This window comes from Colletotrichum fioriniae (assembly GCF_027942845.1).
Source record: "Colletotrichum fioriniae strain IMI 355084 chromosome Unknown scaffold_2, whole genome shotgun sequence".
Lineage (NCBI taxonomy): Eukaryota > Fungi > Ascomycota > Sordariomycetes > Glomerellales > Glomerellaceae > Colletotrichum > Colletotrichum fioriniae.
This window is the reverse complement of record NW_027076838.1, coordinates 2,997,129-3,022,635: the sequence shown is the minus strand read 5'-3', so window position 1 is coordinate 3,022,635 and position 25,507 is coordinate 2,997,129. Positions and strand designations below refer to the sequence as shown.

Genomic DNA, 25,507 nt, shown 5'->3' with positions numbered 1-25,507 from the left:
AGCTCGGATTACAGTTGGGAATCCTGCCAGAATTAGCGTAACTCTGTTTATTCTTTCCTATGCCATTGAGATAATGATGGCCTATACTCTGGAAAGCAAATCTCTTGGTTCAACTCTACGTGGCGTTGATCTAGGGACGATCGCACAGTTTAGAGGCATCCCATATGGCAAGATTGTTTCGCGATTCGCGGAACCTGAGCCAATAGAGGCCTTTCCGCAAGACATCAACTGTACTGAGTTTGGGTACGTTCTTTTTGACGTTCGGTCTGAACACCACCCATAGTTTTCGGTGAAGGAAGGCTGACTAGTTCTTGTATTCACAGCCCTCGGTGTCCGCAAGTCAAAGTTGATGTAGGGCATCTATTGCGTATACCTCCTGAGCACAGGCTACCCGTTGAGGCCGAAGATGAGTTTCGATGCCTCAACTTGGACGTAACGGTGCCCAAATCACAAGAACTGCTGACCGACCAAAGATTGCCTGTTTTGGTCTGGATACACGGTAGGCTTGTCAACATCAGGGGCTGATGTTTTGACTAACACGGACATCTCAGGCGGCTCACAGGCGGTTACTTTTGGAAGCGCTGCCTCTGGCGTGTGCGGTACGAACTGCGCCCTGCTTTCCGCTATGTCCCCCTATCCGCACCCAAAAGGTCCTTCGTGAAATGTGTCGTATTAGCGCTAGCATACTAGGCACTGACAGCTGCAAACTTTAGACACGAGAAGAATTGTGGAAGACTCCGTAAGCCTGAGTAAACCCGTCATTGTCGTGACAATTCAGTACAGACTCAACATCTTCGCGTTCGGAAGCGAAAGTAGCTCAAGTAACCTCGCTCTGAAAGATCAATCATTGGCCCTGAGATGGGTCACCGATCATATTTCGGATTTTGGAGGTGACCCGGTACTAAGTCACATTCCCATCTGTCAAAGACAGGAGACCACTGACGGGCTTGTGTAGAATGATGTCTCACTGGCTGGAGAAAGTGCTGGAGCGGTATACTGCCACGCCCACATAGCAGCCGGCCTCAGAGTGAGAAGAGTCTTGCTCTCTTCTGGCTCGCTGTACCTTTCTCCTCCTCAGCCAAGGACAAATGCTTCTGCTATACGCCAAACACTCGTGAATCATCTTGGTACACTGGGTGACTTTGACTTGAGCACAGCCCCTGTTGAAAAATTGGTGAAGGCCATGGAACTGGCTGGAATACATTCGTGGTTCCTTCAAGTGGATCCTACTCTCGTTGGGTGGGAGACGGCAATAGGGGCTGCGGAGAGCGTGATGATAGGTGATGTTCGAGACGAGGTATGTGTTGTACCCATGGTCTTGAGCTGGTTTCCCTCCTTCCAATTAACCTTCGCAAACAGGCCGTTCTCTGGCGAGAGGGCATATGGAAAATGGAAGCTTCAGAGATTGCTCAAGCTTTCAACTATGCCGGCGATCACCAGGACACACTTAAAAAACTCTACAACATTCACTCTGACAGAGCTTCAGCTTCCAAGATAGGGGCAATGGACTTCATGAACGACTACAAATTTCTTCTCCCAGCGGAGAACATTGCTCGCCTATTTAGGGCAGCAAACAAACCCGCCTATCGATATCTCGTTGATGAGTGCAATCCCTGGCAACCCTCAAATGGAGCTCATCACGCGGTGGATTTGCTTTTTCTTTTTGGTGGATTTGATCTTTCATTTGCTCCTGGTGCACAACAGACTGGAAAGCAGATGCGCAAGTCAGTGATCGAGTTCCTTCACGCCCAGGAGCCGTGGCAGTTGGGTAGCTATGCAGCGTTCGGACCTTACGGGATGTTTCAAGAACTTGATAGCGTCGGCGTCAAGCTCCGAAGACGATCGGCACAGGCGGAATTTCTGCATTCGGTTCCTTCAGAGATCTTGGATAAGGTGTTCTTTGCCCTTGCGGCCGGCCGGATTAGCTTACTAAACTGATAGCAGTCAAGAAGCGCGTCACAGTAGCACGCATACACGTACGAGTAGTACTCCGTAGTTCAGTAGTAGTCTAGTAGTTTCAATATTTCCAAAGTTTGGCGAGTCTCTCCAGAATTGATTTCCCAGATTCCCGCTATTCTTGGTACTGCCCAGAATCGGAGACATATGACTCGCCCGACCAGACTTGACAGCATCTTGGATCGCTCTGATGCCAAACTAGACTAAAATGTGCTTGTGGCTTGCCCTGCCGATACGTGCGTTCATAGGCCATGTCCGTATGCCTGCTCGTGCCGGCCTCTCAAAATGCTACCACCTGCCTCACATGGGTCCTCTTTCCGACGGGACGACGGTTGCGGGGTTTAACTCGCTGCTTTTTGACAAAGAGACTCCGCAAACCGTTCGATTTTTGAAATACAGCCATGCCGAAAATAGTCAGGCCAACAATCAGTGGGCCACCTAGGTGCCTGATGAAGAGAAAACTAAGGCAATCTAATTAGATAGTACCCCATGTGGGGGACACACACAACATTGTTACATCGCTGGGTGATGGATGGTGGGGTCCACGGGTGTTTGTGGAGGCCACGTCCGGCGAGCGTTCATCCTGGATGTGGAGGAGTTCCGGTGCCCGCGCCGGTGATGGGCGCGGGGGAACGGGGATCATGCGGTATTCACATGAGACGTAGAGTGAGTGAGCAACGCATCATCGAGTGTAACTTCCAACGAGTTCATAACTGCAAAGGTTCTTTTACTTCAAAACAGGCCCTGAGTGTACTCTGTATAGTCACAGATGCACACGCCCTGCTGTATCTTACATTTGACCTGAAGCACATATCATTACACGTACGGATACACCGTACATCAAATTTACCAGATAATTATCTTCGCGTGAACCCTCCCGAGCCTCTTTCGCAATATCCCCATAACAATTGGGTGACCGAACCTTCTTTGACAAGCACACCACCCCCTCCTGACTAGCTAGCCATGTCCCCAGGGCTGAAAAATGTAAACACGCTGGCCTATCCACTATCAAACTTTGACTGAGCATACCGTTTAGGTTATCATTGTCGGAGCCGGCCCTGCTGGGCAGCTGCTAGGGCTGCTTCTGGGTCGGGACGCCATTCCCGTTACGATCGTCGAGCAGACTTTGGAGCTCGACGATAAGCCGAGAGCCACACACTACGCTTCACCGGCGATGAAGGTCCTGAATCGCGCCGGGCTGGGGGGCGACCTGCGGAAACACGGGTTTCTTCCCGATGGAGTCGCATGGCGCAAGCCAGACGGGACGCGCATTGCGGGCATCAGCAACGAGATTGACGGTGATGATCCAGATCGCATGGTTGCACTGCCCTTGTGCGACCTGGCGCGGTTGATCTACGATCACTCGAAGCATCTACCATCAGTCACGTACCTGTTTCATCATCGGGTGACAGCAATCGGTCAGGACGATTCCCGTGCCTGCGTCGACGTGGAGAACGGGGACACAGGGGACAAGTCACAACTTTTTGCGGACTTTGTTATTGGGTGCGACGGGGCTAACAGTATTGTCCGGCGATCGCTGTTTGGGAACGAATTTCCAGGCAAGACATGGGATGAGCAGATCGTGGCCACAAACGTAGGTTATACCCTCTTTCGGCCCGTTGTCGATGTGGTCCTCTCCATCCAGAAGTCCGGGTGCTCAAGTGTCAGGTCGACGAACTGATGATCTCACAGGTCTACTACGACTTTAGTCGCTTTGGGTACTCAGACTCGAACTTCATTCTAGACTCGAAGGACTGGTTCATGGCGGCCAAAATCACCAAAGATGGCCTATGGCGTGTAACGTATGGCGAAGCCACGGGGTCGACGTCCGATGAGATTCTCGGCAGGCAGCCGGAGAGGTTTAGAAGTATACTACCTGGACACCCTAAACCGGACGAGTACAAGCTCGTTAGTATCAGCCCATACAAGGTCCATCAACGGCTAGCCAAGAGAATGATTGCCGGCCGGATTTTGCTCGCTGCAGATGCAGCGCACCTCTGCAACCCCTTGTAGGCATCTTTGCTCTTTTCGCTCGGTAATTTCCGTGGCCCGTAGCGCGCAGGTTGTGCTGACGATCGTCATGGTAGTGGGGGTCTCGGCCTCACCGGAGGCATCGTCGACGTCGAAGGTCTCTACGAGTGTTTGTCCGGGATACATCGCAATAAGGCGAGCCGGAGCATTCTGGAAGTCTACGACCAAGTGCGGCGACAGAAGTATCAAGACATTCTTGACCCGATATCCAGCGACAATTTGCGACGCATGTTCAGCGTCCACCCCGACGAGGTGCTGGCTTCCGACCCGTTCCTCAAGCTTTGCAAAGACGCTGAATCGGATCAAGAAAAGCTGAAGGAACTGAGCAAGGTGAGTTTGGATGACAGGCCACTCTGACGTTTTGATCGTTATTCCTTTTCGGTTTTGTAGTTAGGCTCACAAAAAGGTTCTCCTGGCAGGGCGCACAAGCACTGGGCTATGACTTTACGAAGCATTACACTTCGGGAGATGGTGGTGTAGGAGGGGGAGTAGGCACTCGTCTTTAGCAACAAATAAGCTGAGCTAGCAGCAAAATAGAAGACTCACCGGCCCAAATCGATTGGTTCTCGGGAGAAGCCGAACCACCATAGCAGAAAAAGACCCGGCACTGGGAACATTGTTTGCCGCAATAGGCTAAATGCAAATATGCTCGATGTTGTCGAATCTTTGACAATGCATGAACTGTCAAACTGAACCAGCAGAATGGTAGCTTCTGCCACACCGTTGGTCAGCCCTGTGCGCCTGGCTACTAAGGATGAATTGCCGACAACTAAACTTTTGAACAGCGTAACAGACAGACTGCATTCGGGACACCCGATGGCAAGCTCGTCCAAGCACACGAGATCTCGCAACCCACAAGGGGGGAACGGGGGGAGGGTGTGTAGGGAAAAACTCTGACCAAAAGAAACAGCGACGAGAAGACATGGACCTCTGTGTGATCCGTTTCTTCTGCTCTGCACAGAGTCGGCTCGCAACTGTGCCCTCTCAAGGGAAGCAGGGAGAAGGCAAGCGCCGTGAGCCATAATAAGCGCAGGAGCTGTCAAATCAACGAGAAGCGCAAAGAGAGTTCGCCGGATGTTCGATCTCACGGTAATTCGCTTTCGCTATCCCTGAAAGCTTCAGGTTCACTTAGCTTTGTGCAACCTAAGGAGAAAATAGCTACCCGTGCAAGCCTCTCGAAATGATTCCCAGGCAAGTGGGCAATTTTGGCTAGTTCTTGTCTGGCAATACCTCCGCTTACCAGGTCGCCGTGCAATGGCTGAACCTTAATAAAGACACATCACGGAGCGGTCCGATTGAGAGGGAACCGTGATAGGCCAGACAAGTACGCTGACCATCACTTCTCACTTATACGCTGCGAGTCTCAAGCGGCAAGCCAGCATACCAGCGGTGGATTATACGACAGGAATGGATGTGAAAGATAGCACATAGGGATCCGTAAGGAAGCGGAAGGGGGGTGCGAGCTGGCGATAGTCAAGGGTGTTCCTGTTTGACCGAGCCTGAGATTCATGGCGACCTAAAAGAGACATGTGAAACCACAGCTGCCCGAAAAAGGGCATAAGGGAAAAGGATGAAATGTTCGGGGGAATTTGGCATCTAGTGTCTGATAACAATAAGGTTTGAGGCTGCCCCCGAAGGGCGCATTTGACGGCAATTTGGGAAGCCCACCGGCAGGCTTCTCTCGGGGGTTGTTGGCGCTGGTGCAAAAGAGAAAAAAAAGAAGAAGCTGAGGCCAAGAAGCCGGTCCCCGGTCGACATTCCACAAGAGAAGAGACGGACGGTTGAATAGCAGCCCTAACAGCGAGAATTGTGGCTGGGCTCAGACTGACTGTTTCCAGGCAACCTTACTGGGACGGGGATGACGTCGGCTAGCCGACGCCACGTAAACTCTATTTGTATGACGCTTTTTCTTTTTGTGTTCCAAAGGTTGAGCCCCTGTTCGTGTTATGTATGTGCTGGTGTGTGTGGTATGTCCCTGTGTGTGCCCTCTGAGTGTGAGTGCCTAGGTATGAATGTGTGTGTGTCGGGGGCCGCTAGTACACCAGTCAGTCAAGTCAGTCATGTCAAATCTATCGCGGGTCATACAAGGGGTTAACTCGGGTTCAAGCGTCACTGTCACGACTCTGACTTGCAGTAGTTTTGAGTTGTAAAAGTGTCAAGTTGCGAAAGGTTGCTCCAGCTCGACGAAAAGGAGACTAGGCCGAGCCAGCCCGTTTCCTCGGGCATGCTTCCGTAGCAGTGCAGCAGCAGTAGCAGCAGCCAAAAACACGTGAGGAGAAAACCTTTTTGTCGAGCCGTTTGCAACTGTGGCTGTGACGGCGCCGCTAACAAATAAAACAAGCGACGAAAGTGTATGATGCCGAGGCGGATCGTTCTGCCCAGTTCCACCCCCCCCTTCCGCCTCGGAATTTCTGCCCACGCAGCAATTCGGTTCTGTCTGCCCATCGACGATCCTTGCTCGACCGGGTTAGGCTGGCGTTTGATGGGCTAGACTCTGGCTACGTGCTCCTCGTCTTTCTCGACTGATGCTTACTCGCAACACACCCACCGGGCTACGGTACAACACCCACACCTCTCTCCTCCTCAGCCATAGATACATGTATACACACCCAGGAGGAGAAGGACAGACTAAGACAGGCTCGGCTTACCTTGCTTTGGCACAACTGACCCCACCTCCAGAGCAAAGACGAGCAGGAAGGTGGACCCTGAATATCTCGCAGTGATCAGTCTCACTGCGTCCTCGTTCTCTTCTCCGCCGTTAAAACTGTGCTGGCCTCCCACACTCTTCGGTTGAAAGTTGATGCCTGGTGCCGTTACCCGCCCGCAGGCCAGCTATGATACCCAGTAATCAACCGTTTGACAACGATAGAGACAAGCTTCGAACCGTCCTTCTTTAGGCTGTCTCTTTTGACACGTTTTTTGGTTCCTTTTTATTTTTCTTGATCCTTTAACCCTCGGCAAACGGTTGTCGATTCTTTCGATTTACCGCCATCAACCCACCCGGACATGGTGTTGAAGCGTCGACTAGTTGATTTCCAGCGCGAACAAGATCCCTTTGCCGTCAAGGTGTTTCTCCCGCCGACCGATCATTACCGCCAACGCAACTGGATCATGACGTCCCCGGAGCAGCAGATGGACACCCTGCGAGAAGGTCTTAGCCGTGTGATTCTAGACCAGCTTGCGGAAACGCTGCGGGATTATTCGTCTGGAAACTTGGCGAACCCGGTGCTTCGATTTGAAGCTTTCATTCAGGACGGCGAGCCGGGAACGCAGGGGCAAACACCCCGCTCTCCCGTGGTTTCGGTAAGTTGCATCTCCATGTTTATCATCGCGGGCTGGACCGCGCGTTGGCGCCGGAATGTGTGCAAGTGTTCAGCTTTCATGCTGCCCGTGGACTCCAGTTCTACAGCGCAGACAATCCCGGAGATACCCAATCAAGACAGATGAAGAGCGGATGACTCAGCATCAACTGATTTACTGCTGGGTCTATTTCACTTGTTCCTCTTGTGTTGTGACATGGGTGGTTGGGTTGTTGGTTGGGTACGAGAGGTTTTCTGCTAACCACCACCACCAACTATACAGAAAATGGTAGACTTGTCTGGCATCATTTCACAGAGTGCAAATAACAGCCCGAATACGAGCCATGCGGGAAGAGAAAACACCATCGAACACCCGACACCGCCCACCATCAGCCCGCAATTGATGATGGACGACGTCGCGTCAAGCGCCAGCCGGGCTTTTGTCCGGACACAGAGGACGCCATCCCAAGGACCGCCACAAATGTCACCCGAGAACGATGCAAATGCTTTCATTCAAAGAAGAGGAACGGGAGCTCTACGACCAGTCAGGGGAGCCGCCCCGGTGGAGGAAGAGCAGCCGGATAGTCAGAGGCATATGCAGGTTGCCAACAACTTTCCTAAACGCGCAAAGATTCAGACAGACGTCGTCTTCATCCCGCAGCAGTCTTCCATTGACAAATTTGTCGTCAGCGTTTGGGAGCAGATTCACGGCGGTATCAGCTTAGATCCCCAGAGTCTGCTTGAACAGTGGCAGCTCACGGCAACGGCGGCAACAGCAACCATCAACAATGCTGGCAAGATTCACGTTCCCGAGCAGCTTGAACTCGGCTTGCTCCAGGCGCCTTCGGCAGACGGCACGCTGACTGAGATTGACATGGAGGGAACCTTCAACCGCAGCAACATCTTTTGCCGAAAGGTTACGCAAGCCAGCCGCGCGTGCCGCTCGATCGAGGTCATTGTCCAAGCGCGGTGGATCGAGCACTTCGACTCGTATGTCGAGCTGCTTGCCATCACGAACCCGGGCATGTCCCCTACCAAACGCCGTAAGGCGGCGCTTATCGAGGCGTGTAACGATTTTGGATGGTCTGAGAAGGAGTTACGGAACAAGATGGCCATCTGGCGCGGCTACAAGGAAATCAAGGACGCGGGAGGTTGGGCCGCGCTCGTCTTCGCCGGCATGGGACTCTACCGCTTCTGCAAGTACCGAGTTGGATTTAATCCGGACAGTATGCAACGACTTCGGTGTCTCCGACCCCGAATCGAGGTCGCCGCCGACACACTTCATCCCACGTGGCGCCAACTACTCATGATTGTCGGTGAGGGCGCACAGCGTCGGTTCTGCGGTCACCCGCATGACTGGGTTGTCCGCCAGGACGGTTCAGACCCGGTCCCGCTCCGGTCGACATATCTCGAATACGATCCTTACTTCAGTTTCGAACAGCTCGAACACTCCGTCATGGACATGAGCGCGTGGGGCACCGATGATCCGCGGTGGGTGCCGCCGATGAACGCCGTGGCTTGCGTCCAGGGCATGCACACGTGCCACTCATGCGGCCAGGAGCAGTCCGAAGACCCCAAGATCAACTCGTGCTACTGCTTCCCGACGCTATTCGGGTCCGGGCGCCGGAGCCCCTGCCCGGTGCAGGTGTTCCGGACCTCTGATGGACGCAACAACGGCCTGATGGCTCTTTGTCCGTTCGAGCGCGGCGCGGCGATAGGAGAGTTTGTCGGCCTCATCACAAAAGATTTGCAAAACATGGACGTCATGGACAGCTCTACGGGTGTCCGGGCTTATCAGATCTGGCAGGGACGGCAAGGCAACTTCACGAGGTTCGTCAACCACAGCTGCAAGTCCAACGCGCAATTCCAGCAGTTTGTGTGGATGAGCACGCAGCGCATCATCCTAGTGAGCAAGGGCATTGAGGCGGGGCACGAGGTCACGGTGGACTACTCTGGGAGCTACTGGCGCGGTTTAGACAAAGAATGTCTCTGTGGAGAGTCATGCTGTCGGTATAGGAACGCAGCTCGATAGGAGGAAGACAAATGCGATGGAGTGGACTCCGTACTCTGTATCCGTAGAGGAGAGTTATTACTACGAAGATTAGGGCGAAGCGGGAAACGGGGTCGAGTTGAGCCACACCACTACACACGGACGAAGCTGCGGCGGAGGCTGCGGCGAAGAGGAGGGGGGAGGGGGGTGAACAAGACCCAATTCTCATGTTCCAGTGGAAGAAAAAGAAAAGATTAATCGCAACTACCGATCATGTTTTTTTTACGATTTTAGGATTAGTCTTCGGGGTAGAGATACAGACGTGGACGGGCAGGCGAACAGATGCTTCAGGTTCTTGATCGCAAGCCTTTCCTTGTTCCTAATCCTATTTGGTTAAAACATCCGAAGTCAGATTGACCAGTCAGCCGCCGCAGCATCCGAGACTCTGACAACATTCATTTCTCCCTTCTCTTCTCCGCGACTGAGTCGACTGAATCAAGTGAATCAACTGAATCGAGTGAGTCGCTGTTCTGAAGGGAGGGAGGGAGGGACACAGGCAAATTGGTAGGGTCGGAAAGGATGGGGCCATTCCGAGGGCGTTTAGTGGTGACATTTAGCCCATATGACACCGGTAGATGAGTTCCGCTTGTTGATCTACCTACGCTACATTCCAGTCCTCGATAAACCCAGCCATGTGTCCTGTCCCTCTGTCCGTCTCTCTAACCATCTGTCTCTAGCTCACACTCACTGGCTCGCAGAGTTCGTGTCAGCTAGCGGGTTCCAGGTTTGTGCCAACGCCCTGCGCTAAAGCGGCTAAAACGTGCCCCTTGAATCGCAATGCTTTCGAACTACATTAGCTCGGGCCGCCGTTCCCCGACCAGCATTTTCATCTTGGGTACTTTTACCCTTCTCAACTTCCGCCAAAGTCTCTTCTTTCGACCGCTACGACGACTAGAAATTTTTATACTTTGCCAAAAGTACGCCAAAAGGAACGGCGGACTGGCCCGTTCTCCCTTCTTGGAGTTTGTCCCGAAGCTTTGAAGCTCACCCCCAAGGCGGTCTGTGAACCATGGGACCGCCGCCGCGTCAAACAGGGAAGTCAGGGTCTGGTAGCCCTGAGTGTTCCGAGGCTTATGAACGAACCCTTTTTTCCCGCCTGCTCGTGAAGTGGGAGATGGCCTTATTTTTTTGTCATCGCGTCCCGCTACCCGACGGGAGTGTGATAAACTTCAGCGCTTCAGCAATGGAGCGTGTAACAAAATCTTGACGTAATAGAGAGTCCACTGGATCTCGTTTCTCGGACGAAAGGTCTTGTCCGCCCCGGTGCCCAATCTCTTCTGTGTTCCCCTTCCTCAGCCAGCCTTCGGGCTCCTCTCAGGACCTCGTTAGGACTGAGAACCTCGTACCCGAGAACTTTAGCCTTTAGCGGATGCGTCTGCGATAACGAGATAGGTATGCGGGTGTGGGACTGCATTGCCCATCAGATCCCGTAGGCTACTGCGGACTCGGTAATAGGCTTGGTTAGCCTTGTAGCGCCTCGTGTCTCTCGTTTCTCTCGTGTCGACTACCTTACCTATGCGTAGACCGTCGCCTTTACAGTTTGACGGGTTTTCAAGATTCCTCATAACGATCACTAGAAGCATATTGACAGCTACTAGTCGTGGACGCTAATGGATGCTCCCCATCATCACTGGCGCGCGTGGACATATGTATTATCTCGCGCCGTCCACCGTCATATCACGGCTCAGGGGGCGCATCAGGGGGTGCTAATGAGCCACCAAAGCCCGAAAATAACAATCATGAGCACTAGAAGACCAAGACCGAGGATCTCGAAAATCCCCCGCACATCTATACTAGCAGTATGAGGATCAGAGTCCATGTGGCTTGCAAGCTAAGGACTGATCATGCATATCGGGCCTCATCCGGGAGTCTTCCCGCTCTTCTGAGACCGTGTCCCTCAACCGCTGGTTCCTACCGGCGCCGATGCCAATGCTCACCACTGATCCATCCCGCGCTTGACACATCGGCATATCGCAGTTAGGGGAAAATCCCACGCATTCACATAGTGTCGATGCGCAAAGGCCCTCGCAGACCTCATAGAGGCAACTATTAGCGGTGAGCCTCCAAGAACAACAACGAACGCAGACACTACGCAGCTCAGACCGGAATCTCACAGTGATAGCAAGGTCTTGTGACGGACGGTGTCGTCTCACACTACTGCAGGGCACAGAGAGCCGAGCAAGTAGCCTTTCTTGAGCTGACACCTCTTGGGCAGCTCGAACCGCATCGGTGCGTCCCCGAACTTGGGTTGACCGTGTAGCAGTCAGACAGTCTTTGCCCGTTTCCTTGGCGTCCCATGGTCCTCGTCAACTCTGAACTGTTTAATCGCCTGTTTTGACATGCTTCCCTCACTTCCAGAAGACGGGGCTGACCACGCCCACCCCCCTTCAGGCTTCCCTCCCCCTTCTTTTCACATCACGCTTTGACGAACGGACATTGAAAAAACGGCCCATTTAGACCGTTTCGCTTTGGTGTTCTCGGATGGTTCTTGATGACTATTTCTAAAAATTGCCGAGAACGAGAGCCGTTGAACAGGTTTGAGTCAACTTCAAGAGTGGGCTATGGAGTACAAGTCTAGCGATAGTGGTGCTGAGGATCCCGCCTATGAAGTTCGGCGGAGACGCCGTCGGGCACTAACAGTAGGAGAGAAAGGTTCTTCATCCTGTCAGAACACCCCCTGGTTACGAGTTCGCCAGCACGCACCAGGCCTGACGAACGATTTTTATCTTCAGTCGAGTAGTTAAGACAGTCGTCATGCTTGTCTGTAGAGCAAAGTTGTGTCCCATCCTGTGTTCGTTCCTTTGAAATGCTGTTCCGCAGCGTAGGTAGGAAGTTGCCTTTGTGTGACGAGGCCTTGTGGTGCTAGAAAGCCTATAGACATGACCACGTTCGTCTATTGAGCTAATTACTTACAGCGTGAACCAATTTTACCCAGCTCCGGTCCACCCCCAGCATCACCAAAGATCCCAGATTTCAGCGTCAGTCAGCCCAAGAAAACTTTTTGCAACGATCGATCGAATCCCATCGACTGAACAATCCCCCCTCTCCATCACTTGATACTCCCCTTCATCCGGGGACTTGGCCAGAGACTTCCGGGCCCAAGAAAGTTGTGAACTCTGGCTCTCTGGATCGTCTCGCTTGCCCCCAGCCATCGATTGGGATTGCTACCCAACAAACTTCCGCAGGAGCGAATAAAAGGCGATGATGGCTCGGCCATATCTCCTATTTGGCCAGAAAAAGAAACATAAACCTGGCCGAGAGAAGTCAGACCAGCAACAGAGGCAGCCAGGTTCCGGGGCTGAGAAGCATTACTGCAGTGTCACGCAACAATCACGATCTGTTCCCGCCGGGAACGAACTCCCGGTCGGTATGCCACACTGGCAGGCAATCAATGTCTCATCGAATCCCCTCTGACGGACGACTCCGGGGGCACGCAATCGGAGGCCCAATGGCATCCAAGCGGTTCCCGCCGGCTATGCCTTCGTCGGGACAACTCGCGGCTAGGTCCCTATTGGCCGAAGTCCGGGATCAGGACTGACGCGTGAATATGGCGAAAGCCTCGTTGCAAGTTGTAAGCCACAACTATGCAATCTGCAGGTGGTCGTAGTACGACAGCTCGAGTTGTCGGAGTTGCCTAACTAAGATCTTGCTGTTGGGCAAAGTAGTTGGCAGAGTCAACTCCGACGAGCCAAGAAACAGCGTTGGAAGTCCAAAGCCTTTTGTTATCAACTCCATGTCTCTACTAACCAACAAATCGTGGGCAAAGCGATCTCAACAGACATAAAACACAGGCTCTAAAGTTTTTTCTAGAGAATTGGAGGAAACATCGAGGGCTGTCGAATTTCCTGAAGAAGAGGATCAAGTTGAATCAGTAAGCAAACTCAAGTTCTCCCACATGAATTAAACACGTTAATTGAACTGAAATTGGGAGACTGAAAGAGATTTTCGCTAACTGTGACTTGTGTCTGATTAGCAATCTACACGTTGATCGACGACGCGACAGGACGAGAAAATAACTCGAAGTCTCAATAAATCTGCGAACTGTGCTTCCTCTATACACATTTCGAAATTCCTCGAAATCTTTGTCCAGGATTTGTCGAAAGGCTTCATTAAATCTGACGATTTGGGCAATTTTGTAAGTGCCAACCTCCGACAATCGATTGTCCCTTACACTCGTCGCCAATTTTTTATTGCTACGGCAATTGTGGCAAATATTCAAGTCATCGCTCAGCGTGTAATTGAAGAATGTTCAAAGGGCAACAGATTGTTTCTCTGTTGTGTTTTGGTTCGCGGATGGGCAAACAAGGCTATTCTGCTGCGGATCGTATTTTGTACGGCTGTTCGAAATGCTGCAAAATCGACAGCGAGGGCGCAAGCGAGTAGTCGCAATCGTTGAGCTTGTTTCTTCTACGACTTGTGGATTCCTGAATCTTCCAATACTGAGACTTGCAGGTTACCTTAGCGTCGGCCGAATTGAAAATCGCATTTCCGCGGACCGGTTTTCAGAGTCTCAGTACGATTTTGACAACCGCAGTAGTCACCAGACGTCTTACACAAGTGTCTCACAAACATTTACGTCAAGTTTGACACATTACGAATACGGAAAACAAAGCAAACACCGAGCCAATGGCGGTCTGTTTGTGGACTATACCAACGAATCAGAGCCTTTTCACGATAACCTGGGAGAAGCCTGGACGGTTCTATGCTTTGACCTCGCAGGCTCGCAGGCCTTCCCTCTTCTCTCTTCCCGCAAGCTCACAGCGTAGAACAGATCGGATGGCTGACAGTGTTTCTAGTTTCTATAGATTTGTACCAAGTCACGTGCGAAGCGTCCTATCGAATTCATGCGTAACGAGCGACGGAATCTGTAAAGTTCTGCACATCGGCTTTACAGAGCTTCCTCGTAAGTTCAATGATTCCAAAAGCCGATACCTTCGAACCCGCGAGCGCCGAGCCTACCCCAACGAGCCGAGTTTGGATATTCTCGAGCGGTGGCAATTTCTACCGAAACGCCTATACATCATACTACACCAATGAAGTCTCCAACGAGTTTGACTGGCAGTTGTGGCCAATCAATACTGTTTGAGCTGAGCAAATAATGGCAACTAACGTCGCAGAGCATTGAGTTGAATAGAAGAGGGAAAAAAGGGCTCCTTTCCTGATTCGGCGATTACCTGCTCAAACACGCTCACGACCAAACGTTTTGCACGACGCCACATCTATCGCTATGAGCAGAATAAAAAATTAGGAGAGATAGCTATATGATGGAGGCGTTTTCCCCAGACTTTTTTTTTTGCGGGTGTTTGTGAAGAAGAGCAGTATTTCTGCAATGATCGCCGGGCGTGTGCCGAAAACGTGAATTGACATGGAATCATCAAACATGCGAGGCAGAGCACAGAGCAACTGCAGCGGTTCAAGCCGCTCGAGCGCGTCGACGGGTTCAGCGTCGTCGGGGACGCAGGAAGCGTGAGCAAAGACGCACTCCCCCGTTTTTCCTCGTCCGAGGCTTGGACTTGCGAGAGGGAAAACAGCTGCAGGAAACATATGCTAACGGTTTTGGCAGGAGACATTTCATATTTGACCGAGGTTCGTGGATACACGCAGACCGGGCCAGCCGAGACGGGGGGAAAAAAAAAACACGCGGGCTATGTCGCTCAGCAAAATGGCCCAATTCTCTACCCGATTTAGGCAACGATTTCGCTAACGATTGGGAAACCCTCGGGTTTCTGAGACAGATTGGTGTCCAGACGTGCCGCTGGTTATCCAAGCGAATCAACTGATTATCGGGCGTCTTGGGCTGGGGCATACGCTGCCGGAGCTCGTCGCGGAGTCGGCGAGGAACGAGGCGGGCTGTCACCCGGGGACGATGGCGGCGTACTTTCACCATGCAATCACGCTGGAGCTGGCGTGTTTGATGAGCAATGATACGGTTCAAATGGCGATTGTCAAGGGCGTCAGGGTATGAGCGGGCTCCGACCAGACAGCATACAGTAAACTTTTCTGGGCACGAACGGCGTTTGATCATTGAAATCGCTTCGGGATTGTTGGACTTTGGAATCATGAAGGAAGGACTGTACTTGTTTACTTGCTAAGATTGGGCGAAAACGAATACTGCAGTGGTTATCACGGCACACGAGATAGACCTCGGTAGCAATGAGCAGTCGGAGTTGCAGTTTAGGGACAGGCTGGGATTGTAGGTGCTACTTTAGGCTAAATTGATCTGGACGACGGTGCTATTAACTTCAACATGGTCCAACATAAACTTCATCGCTTTGGTTCAGGACCGTCCAAGCTGATCATGGCGGACTTGAGATTGACTCTTGCATGTTTTCAAGCTGCCGTTGGAGCTGATACGGAGAAGGTCGCCGACACAAGAGAAAGAGAGCGCGCGTTAATTGACTACGGGTGGAGGGCCATATTATTTAGCGACATTCGCTAGAAAGTTTCGACGGAGACCACGGGAAGGGTGCAAAGTAGATGTATTTTTAAGTACTGCTCCCCCTCACGCAATTGCGACCCAAAGATATCTCAGCAGTGACTCGGCATTCAAGCTAGCCTAGCTTGCATGTGAATTTGGATCGGACTCTTTGCAGCAACGTGGTGAACACTCTGTGTTAGGGGCAATGGACTCCAAGAATGCCGATGACAATAGCGCCGCCAGTACGACGCACTAGATAAGGGGGCCTAAACGGAGCACCGGCATGCGATTGCCACGATTTTATGGGTTTCAGTAGACCAAAAGAATGGAAAACGGTCTTTTAGGACAAATGGACTGGGCAAGTCGGGGCTCGAGCTGACAGACCAGCTGCTGAAGACATCAGAACATGGCATTTCTTTGTTCTCCCAAGAGCCAAAGATTTGCACCGGACTGCTCCGAGATCGGTTACTGCGAGACGGAGTCTTCCAAAGGCCATGGACCAAAAACGTTTCTTGACATAACGGCGCGACGCCGAAAGCCAGGCAATGCGTGTGTAGAGGCGAGCAAACCAGCAGCATTCGTACAAGTCAAGGTCGGCCAAAGAGAGAGGAATACTAGAGAGCCTAGATGATATGAGTCGACAATCGTGTCTCTGACGACAGGAACGAACGGCCAGTTGCTCAAACTGGCGTGGCGGCAGCTTCGAATGAATTGTGTCGTACGAGATCACCCACACAAAGTCCGTCTAATCGCGCCTGCGCTATTGGTTCAAATCGGACGAAATGCTACGTATCATGGATGGCACGAAGATCTCGCGACTTTATGTTTGTTTGCGTGCAGTATTGGGTAACTTGGTGTCACGATCATCAGTTCCCCATCCCTAGAATGGATCGCTTGTGTCACCGGCATATACGCTTCTAGAAAGTCACACAAACGCCATGCAGTAGTGGCCAAAGTCTAAAAGGAACCTATTGAAGGAAACAGCCATGACTGAGGTTTCTCAGGAGGCAAAATGCAAACTTCGGGTCGGACGAAACGTTGTAGCAATCTGGGTAGCCTAATTGCACAAGAAATCGCGCAAGCGATGGGTATTCGGTGACGACAAGTAACTATTCCAGGGTGCCCCGAGATGCTAGCAGTGGGTTATGGATCAATGGACGCACTTGGGGTTTCGAGGGGATTTGTATTCGGATCGCGGAGTTCTGGGGTTTATTGATACGAGTTGGTGATTGCTTCGAGATCGAGCGACGTAGGTTTCGGATAGGCTATCACGCAAGATCATGAGGGGCCTGCGCTTGTGTCGGCATCGGGACGGTTCATGTAATCTAGCTGGTAAGCTTCGAGTGAAGGTTCGGATTCGCCAGGCGATGGCGTCGATTAGTCGGCGTGGGGGTGGTGCGAGGAGAGTGTTGAAAGTGTTCACGATGCCTAGCTGATTGCAGATGTTAGTAGTTCCAGTTACAGACTTACAAGAAAGCATTATGACTGACTCCCAGCGTTAACAGTGGTGATGATGCTCTCCCAAATAGGATGAGAAAAGATTGTGAAGGCCAGACCAGGAGAAGGTGTAAGCGTAAGGTCTGTTCACTGGTCTAGCACGAAGAAGAAAGATGGCCTAGATACTTATTTGACTACTGACTAAACATGCAAGTAGAGCACAAACTCCGGGTATTGCTAGCCCGGAGCAAGCTGTCAGCACCTCCAAGATGTCAACGTCTAATTATATCCGACAATCGGTCCAAAGTCAAAAATCGTCTCTTGCTACCCATACTTGCCATATCCGTGATATCTCTGAATCCGGGGGCGGCTGGATGAATCGCCGGGGCCAGCCACGGCAGATTCACCCGGTTCTTGGGCGCCGATCCGGGGCCCGGGCCGACCTGAAACCCGTGCGAGAAGTCCCGAAGAACTTCGTTTTGGAAGATGGAGCACAAACGCACACAGGGGTTTGTTGGGTCACATTGAAATTGGGAACAGGTGGCCGTCGGTGGAGAGCAGGGGGGTGAGTGGGGAGTCTCGTCATCAGAAAGGGGGCAGCAGGGATATCCGCCTCATTCGAGACTTGCAAGGGGTGAAGGGAAGAGAAGAGAGACGAGGAGGGGGAGGGGTGAAAGTTGTAATTGAGAGACGGAGTTGGGAATCAAAGATGCAGTGCAGAGAAGTGACAGCCAAGGAGGGGCCTAGAGTGGCTGTGCAGATGACATAATCGGATCTATGAGAGCCCCGCTTATGTAAACCGAGCCTCTGTTATCCGGCTATCTTACCTCCCCCGGGTCCCTCGTATCGTGACATCCGTATGGGCATCCCGCGGTTTCCTTTCTTTGGCGAATCCGCGTAAGCTACCTTAGGTAAGCAGGAAATATAGCGTGTATACGTAAGCAGGTTTTCACTGCCCAGAAAGACACTCGTCAATTTTGATTGGACAGCCCTGGCAAAGAAGGGGACTCTGCAGTGGACAGACTCACTAAACTGCGGCTATACTCACTGGCCGTTGCCAGTGGTTTGGGACTGGAACTGCCTGGGGACCGGCCCACTGCCGCACGGAAGACGGGACAGTAGCACCTCCATGTTCATCCATGCCAAATCACGAACCTTCGTGTTTCGACATCGCCAGCCGTAGAGTCAATTCAACTTCCATCGAGCTCTGTCGTTGCCAGCGGAACCGACATCGCGACTAGCCTCATCATCCAGCTTCTCTTAATCCTGTCGATTCGGTCAATGTCTGTCTGCTCCCAAGCAGCATCCATGGGACCCCTTTCTCTTCCGTCATAGTATTTCGATAGCGTCGTGTGTTGCTGCGCCTTTCCAACACTCCTTTTCCCTACATCTCCGCCCTCACCCGACCGACTCGATACCGCTCGTTTTCCCTTCGCTGCTATACGGATGCCGATAGACGGCTTTGATCGACGTCCCTTTGATACATCGCCCCCCTGATTCCCGTTCCTGACCGGCGACAACCGTAACGATGCCGTCCGATCGCGATCACCGGTACGAATCTGTACCGCCCATCCCCAGCTACGATGAGGCCCTCGCCACAAGCGGCCCAGCCGATCCCTCAGAATGGCAGCAACCTCCGCGCTCTCCGCTAGACGATCGCTCCCAGGCCGAGACTGAGTCGCAGTCGCTGCTGAATAGAAATGGCCTCGCAACTTCATCACGTCGCCCAAACGGATATAGGCCGCCAACTGTCGAAACAGATGACGAAGATAGCTCATGGGGTAGCGACGACGATGGAGACGAAACCGCATACGTGCGCCGGGAGATGCAAGAGCTCGAAATAGGGGATGCGGACGACAGATCGCGCCCGTCAATATGGGGGAAACGGATACCATTCGCCCTCTCCTTATCACGCTGGAAGTGGTCTTGGCGATGGCGGATGCCAAATTTGCGTCCAACAATTCGACTGCCCTCGAGCTCGGCCGACAACTCCAACAACTCGAACGAGGCGAATGCGACGACGACGAGACCGCGATTTACTTTCCCGCAATGGGACAAGGACAAGGCGCGGACGGCCATTATCATCTTTGCCCGGGTGTTTGCTGTTGTCTTCGTGATGGGCATTCTTTACGCACTTTTCATGAGCGATCTTTTCACGAGCATGGCTAGGCGCATGAACGGCGGACTGCGCTTCAACCCCGAGGATGTACGTTTGTACGTGCAGCAAAACGTCGAGGGCCGCCGGCTGAAGGCGTCGGTAGCTCATTACACCAAATACGCACACATGGCAGGAACGGAGGGCGACTACGCTCTGGCTATGGACGTTGAGTCCATGTTCACCAGAGCTGGGCTGGATTACGTCAACGTTGACGAATACTACGTGTACATGAACTATCCAAAGGCCGGAGGACGCGCTGTGGAGATTATGGGCGACGACGGGAAGCCTAACTGGTCTGCGAAGCTGGAAGAAGAGGAAATCGGAGGAGAAGCGGCTGGACACCAAACATTTGTGTTCCACGGACTCTCCAAGTCAGGAGATGTTAAAGGACCTCTGATTTATGCCAACTATGGCGCGAGGTCTGATTTCAAGAAACTTGCGGATCATGGGATCGACACCAAGGGCGCGATCGCTCTTGTACGTTATTATGGCACCCAGGCGAATTTGGCCCTCAAAGTCAAGGCGGCAGAGGATGCCGGCTTCGCAGGCTGCATCGTGTACAGCGATCCAGCCGATGACGGCTTCAGATTGGGCGATGTCGCACCCAATGGCCGCTTCATGCCTGCAGATGGTGTTCAGAGAGGCTCCGTTGCGCTGTCGAACTGGGTCCTCGGTGACCCCCTGACCCCTGGTTGGGAAAGCAAGAAGAACCTACCGCGCATGAAGCCCGATGAGAGCAAGGGTCTGACCAAGATCCCCAGTCTGCCCCTCGCATGGCGTGACGCACAGATCCTGCTACAGCATCTGAAGGGCCATGGTGAGCAGGTGCCGAAGGAGTGGGCAGGAGGTGTTCCTGATATCGCGGAGTGGTGGACCGGTAACCTTTCTTCGCCGATTGTGCGACTCAAGAACGACAACGACGTTGTGGAGCAGAAGGGTATCTGGAACGTATACGGCAAAATCGAAGGCATTGAACAGGATCAGAAGTCTATCATCATTGGAAACCACCGGGATGCTTGGTCCTTTGGCGCGACCGAGCCTCACTCTGGCACGGCGGTGCTCATTGAGATGGCACGCATCTTTGGCACGCTTGTCTCCAAGGGTTGGCGCCCTCTTCGCAGTATCGAGTTCATGTCGTGGGACGCTGAAGAGTACAACATGATCGGCTCCACCGAATTCGTCGAGCACAATGACGAGCTCCTGCGGCAAAACGCATTTGCTTACATCAACCTCGACTCTGCCGTGGCAGGCAGCGAATTCCACGCCGCGGGATCGCCCGTCTTTAAACAAGCTGTCCTTCGCGTTATCGACCGTGTCTTTGATGCCGGCCTGAACGCGACAGTCCGTGACTTGTGGAATCAGCGCGAGGGTGACCTGGAAGAGCTTGGAATGGACGGCGACTGGGTTCCCTTCCAAAACATTGCCGGCACCAGTTCCCTCGACCTCGGTTTCAGGGGCGCACGATTCCCCGCGCAATCCAGCTATGACAACTACGAATGGGTCCAGCGGATCGGCGATCCAGAGTTCGCGTACCATGTCATGATGGGCCAGATTGTCGGCCTCTTGATCCTAGAGCTCGCGGACAAGCCTATTCTGCCATTCGACATGGTGGGCTACAGCGAGCGCATTGAGCGCTACATCAACGACCTGGCCAACTTTTGCGAGCACATGGGTGCGGGTACGCAGGACAAGTTCTCACTGGAGCCCCTCAAGAAGCTCATTGCGGATACCAAGGTCAACGTCAAGGGCTTCTCTATGTGGGAGATGACGTGGGAGAGCACAGTCATGGGCGGCGGCGGCTGGGAGTCGGGCGATATGGGCGACAAGCGCATTCAGTTCAACAACCACATGGCCGACTTTGAGACAGCGTTGCTGGACCTTGAGCAGGGCGGTGGTGTAAGTTTATTATCTCCCTTCTCCGTGACATGTTATCCGTGGGTTCTGGTTCAACTGCTGATAAATATGTAGATCCCCGACCGCACCCAGTTCAAACACGTCATCTTTGGGCCTCAAGCCTGGTCTGGCAACAAGCCCGTCACCTTTGCCGCTATTCGTGACGCCGTCGAGGCCGGCAACTGGGAGCTTGCGAACAAACTCGTCGAGAAGACGGCGCGCATTATCCAGAATGCGACAAATTCGTTATCCGAGTGGGAGAAGGCTGCAGAGAGCAGCTGATCGCACCATCACTCCCATTTCGATATTGGGTTCTCTTTCCTTTTCTGTGTTTCGATACGACGTTGGGGTGTGTGTTTTACCGCATTTCTAAATGCAGTTGGAAAAAGGCACATGTACGAAGGGGGCCGCTTGCTCCCATTCCTTTTTGTTCACCTTTTTTATTATTACAAAAACTCCGTTTGGGAGACCTTCTGGGGTTTGATGGCTATGCGCGCCTCGCCGCGACAGCCTGCTGCCAACTCTGTTCCTGTTTTTTCTGGCATTGCAAGGAGTTTAGGGGGAATTCTGCCACACAAACAAACCATTGTTTCCGCGATTCTTTATGTCCCGAAGGTACGATAGTCGAAATTTCCACAACGCCGCGATCTTGTGGCGGAACGTGTAACTGCAACTGTGTTTGCCTGTGATGTGAAGTGCCCTCCCTATTTGTCGTGATGGAAGCTCGCCGTGAAGATCGTGAATTTGACCTCCCCTGCCCTGCCCTGCCCTGCCCGTCTTCGCGACTCGGAAATAGGTACATGTAACTACTGCAGTAATCAGACGAGTTTAAGAATCTTGCTCAGGATGGATGGATGGATGGATGCTCATTTCGCAACTGACCTGGCCATGAGGATGTACCTTGTGGAATGGTGATGATTATGGCCGGGGGCAAAAACATGGATCGCTTCAATAAGGATAAGGTAAGGTAGGAAGAGAAAGGCACGACACACGTATATAGAATCAAGGCCACAAACCACATGCAAAGCTTTTCCATTGTCTCTCTGTGCACAACCACATCCACAGATTTCGTCTTGTTCCAATTCATTGCATGCGCTTATCGTATAAACACGTTTTTTCTTGACTCTCTCTCTCTCACGCAACACTCTCATCCCCTTCTGCTCCAATCTCCAAACCTCCTTCAACTAGGTTCTTCTCACAACCCGTGTTGACCTCTCGTCCCCTTCACCGCTAATTAAGAAACCTCCGCCTGTTCCCTCTCCATATTCCCTTCTTTCATTCTCCCTGCTCTCATAAGGTATGTCGTCATGCGGTAATTGGAGAGTTGCCTCCCCTTTGCTTCAGAAATGGGTCGACAGGTTCCAAGTACCGGCGCTTATTTCGGGTACAGGACAATGCCATCATACTGCCGCCCCTTGATACTTTCGAGGATGTGGTAAAAGTGGCGCTTGCTGTTCTCGACTGAGGCCGAATCCTGCTGGTTGCCGGCGAGGTTGGAGTGGATAAGTTCAATGAGGCCGTTGAGGTATTTGGTAGTGACCTGTAGTCATGTCAGTACTCAAACTTGCACAACAGCATTCTAGCGTAGACTGATGGTTTGCTTACCGCTGCGTTCTGCTGCTCAAAGTAGTAGACGTATCGGTCGAGGATCTCAACGAACAGCTCAATGGAAGTGGCCGTCTCCATGCAAGAATCGGCAACGCGCAGAGCTCTCTGAAGACACTCAAGCACTCTCTTTCCATCGCGGTACAGCTGAGACGGGTTAGCAAGTGTCGTTTGATTGTGTATGCGGTCCAGACTTACCCCAGTTTCGTCGGCCTCGCCATTGGCAGCCATTGGCGTGGCCCACCACAGGTGACTAGCGAGGTAGACAGCACGGCACTGGTCCGGCTTGCGCAAAAGCTTGCTGCCGTGCTGGGCACACTTGGTAATGAGAGTGTCGTAGTTCTCCTTGCCAAAGTTTCTCGTTTGGTGCAGCGCCGTGGCGATAACGCAGACGGCTTTGGAACTGCGCCTTGGAGTCCGAAATAGCCTCCTCATACACGGTGAAGGCTTGAGCGAAGAACTCGTAGGCTACCTCCTCAAAGCCCGTCATATCAGCCGTCTGACCGGACGCGCAGAACAGGCGCAAGGCAAGCTCCGCCGCGCCGGCTCCGTTGACACGTGTATACAGAGTGCTCAGAGCAGAGTGCATAAACTTGAAGAGGGCGTTGCTCTGGGTCTCCCAGTTGTCCTCGTAGTGTTCGCGTGTCTTGAAGCGTCTTGCAAGCTTCATGCAGGCGGTGATCAGGGGTGGGGTCGTCGTGCGGATCCTCTCGTTGCCCTCAGAGTAAGCCTTGCGGGTCATTTGCAACAAACGGAATTGTGTGTCGTTGTCTTCTCCATTAATGAGGTGGACAATTCTGGCCAGCCAACCTTGTTCCTCCATAGTCTCGTCAGTTTCGACAGCGCGGCGTTGTGCAACGCCTGGGTAGTTGGACTGTGTCTGGGAGCCCTCCTTAATGAGCACCTTCAAGACCTCCAGAACATTCTCCATCTGGCTAGGGGTAGAGATCCGTGTCTGGTCACGGAGGAGGGTGCGAGCGACCTCGCCAGCAACGGCGCGGCGAGTTGGATACGACTGCGACTGGAAAAGAGGAACGTAGGTAGGAAGAGAGAGCGCGGTGAAGATGGAGAGGTAGCGGTTGAGAGGTGCTTGCAGCAGGGCCAAGAGACTTTGCTGTGCAGGGGGAATGCAGGTCGGCATTGTTTGCGTTTTCCCGGACTTTGATCGTGGCATAGTCGAGAATCTGGTTGACAAAGTCTAGCCTCTCGGGATAAATGTTGAGTGCCAGGTTTGTCAGTGAGCAGAGCAACGCTATTGTGTCTGGGATGGGGAGGTGCTGCGCATCCACCAAGTTTTTGACTTGGCTGAAGAAAATCTCGTAGAGCTGCACGTTCTCTGGGATACCCTTCTCTGCGTCGGCCCCTTCTCCGTTGACGGCAGTCGCCTCAGTGTCTGCAATCGAAGGAGCTGGCTCTTCTGGCGGGGGTAGGTCCTCTGCGGCGCGGGCTTCGTTTTCGCTGCTCTCGTGCGCGGCACCGTTCGTGTCGAGGTCAAGAAGTTTCCCATTCTCGTCCACACCGGAGCCTGGTGCACTTGATGCCTTCTCGGCCTGCAATTTCGTCTTCTCCAGCAGAGCTGATAGTGCTTCCTCCTCCAGCTTGGCCCGGTCCCCTTCTCCATCGTCCTTGGATTCGCGTTCTGCGTAATCTGACAAGCGGTCCATCAGGCCGATCACAATAGCTTTGACGTTGACATGGGGATTCAGGCGCGAAACAGCCCCGAGGAATTGGTCCAGAGTGTGTAGGTGGAAGTCGTCAGGGAAGACCTGGGTGATGACCTCCAGCAGGTACTCCTGTGCCAGGACATCGCGACATTGCACAACCTGCTCTAGCAGAGGCGCAAGAATACCCGACTTGTACGTCTCCAGGTCCACGAGTTGGCTCAGTCGGACAATGTTGCTTCCAACCAGCAGCTGGAGCTCTTTCCGCTCTCTTGTCCGTTGTTCGCGCTCGCGGGAATGGCCTTGGTGTTGCAGCCGGACCCAGAGCTTGTTCATCTCGACAAAGTTGGTGAGTATGAAGTTGATCGAGTCGGACAAGTTGCCCTCAGGACCGTCGCCGTCACCTGTCGGCAGGTAGTCTCTGGCTTGGCCGGAAAGGTAATATCTGAGGAACAGCCCGCGAATGGGATGCTGCACGCCCCTGCTCATGTCCATCATATCCTTCATGAGTTCCTTGACAGGTGCATCGGGGATGGACATGTAGGCGGTGCCGACGGTGATCATAAGGTACAGGCGCGGAATAATGTTGCCGGCATACTGGACGAGCTCGTACAGGTCGGCGAGATGGTTGACGGGGTGGTTCTCTCGGAGGTGGACGGAGAGGTAGCGCAAGGCGTCAAAGACGGCCATGTATAGCTCATAGTACTGCTTCGGGCCCAGGCTGCTCGTGCGCAGCTCGGAAACTAAGGTAGAGCTGGACGAGGTGCATTGGACTGTTAGTCTCCACCATTGAAGCTTATCGGGGGCATCGAGAGAAGCTGCCTAGGAGCTCCCGGGAATCCGGGGAACGGGGATGACGTACCAGCACTTGAGGGCATCCATGAGCTTGCTCGGCGTGTCGAGGCATTTGCGCATGAGGGCCGTCTGCTGGCGCACCGCGACCAGGGCATCCTCCAAGAGGCGTGCCTGGTCTTCCGGCGGCACAGGAGTCGCAGACAT

The 25,507-nt window shown here is 52.9% G+C and overlaps 4 protein-coding genes across 4 annotated transcripts; 3 read left to right on the top strand and 1 right to left on the bottom strand.

The window, feature by feature from the left end:
• Nucleotides 1-2,919: 2,919 nt before the first annotated feature.
• N0V96_002625 (uncharacterized protein) lies at nucleotides 2,920-4,344 on the top strand (the record flags this gene model as incomplete). The annotated part of the gene is made up of 4 exons (XM_053187337.2): nucleotides 2,920-2,940; nucleotides 2,993-3,550; nucleotides 3,649-3,965; nucleotides 4,044-4,344. The coding sequence occupies 4 exons, from the start codon at nucleotides 2,920-2,922 to the stop codon at nucleotides 4,342-4,344; spliced, it is 1,197 nt and encodes a 398-aa protein (XP_053054841.2).
• Nucleotides 4,345-6,993: 2,649 nt separating this feature from the next.
• Nucleotides 6,994-9,318, top strand: N0V96_002624 (uncharacterized protein; the record flags this gene model as incomplete). Its single annotated transcript, XM_053187338.1, has 2 exons — nucleotides 6,994-7,290; nucleotides 7,570-9,318. The coding sequence occupies 2 exons, from the start codon at nucleotides 6,994-6,996 to the stop codon at nucleotides 9,316-9,318; spliced, it is 2,046 nt and encodes a 681-aa protein (XP_053054842.1).
• Nucleotides 9,319-18,719: 9,401 nt separating this feature from the next.
• Nucleotides 18,720-21,524, top strand: N0V96_002623 (uncharacterized protein; the record flags this gene model as incomplete). The annotated part of the gene is made up of 2 exons (XM_053187339.1): nucleotides 18,720-21,245; nucleotides 21,318-21,524. The coding sequence occupies 2 exons, from the start codon at nucleotides 18,720-18,722 to the stop codon at nucleotides 21,522-21,524; spliced, it is 2,733 nt and encodes a 910-aa protein (XP_053054843.1).
• Nucleotides 21,525-22,617: 1,093 nt separating this feature from the next.
• On the bottom strand, nucleotides 22,618-25,507 carry vps35 (retromer complex subunit Vps35; the record flags this gene model as incomplete). Its single annotated transcript, XM_065756579.1, has 6 exons — nucleotides 22,618-22,782; nucleotides 22,848-22,994; nucleotides 23,046-23,205; nucleotides 23,252-23,961; nucleotides 24,008-25,262; nucleotides 25,371-25,507. 6 exons carry the CDS (start codon nucleotides 25,505-25,507, stop codon nucleotides 22,618-22,620), a joined length of 2,574 nt encoding a protein of 857 aa, XP_065614948.1.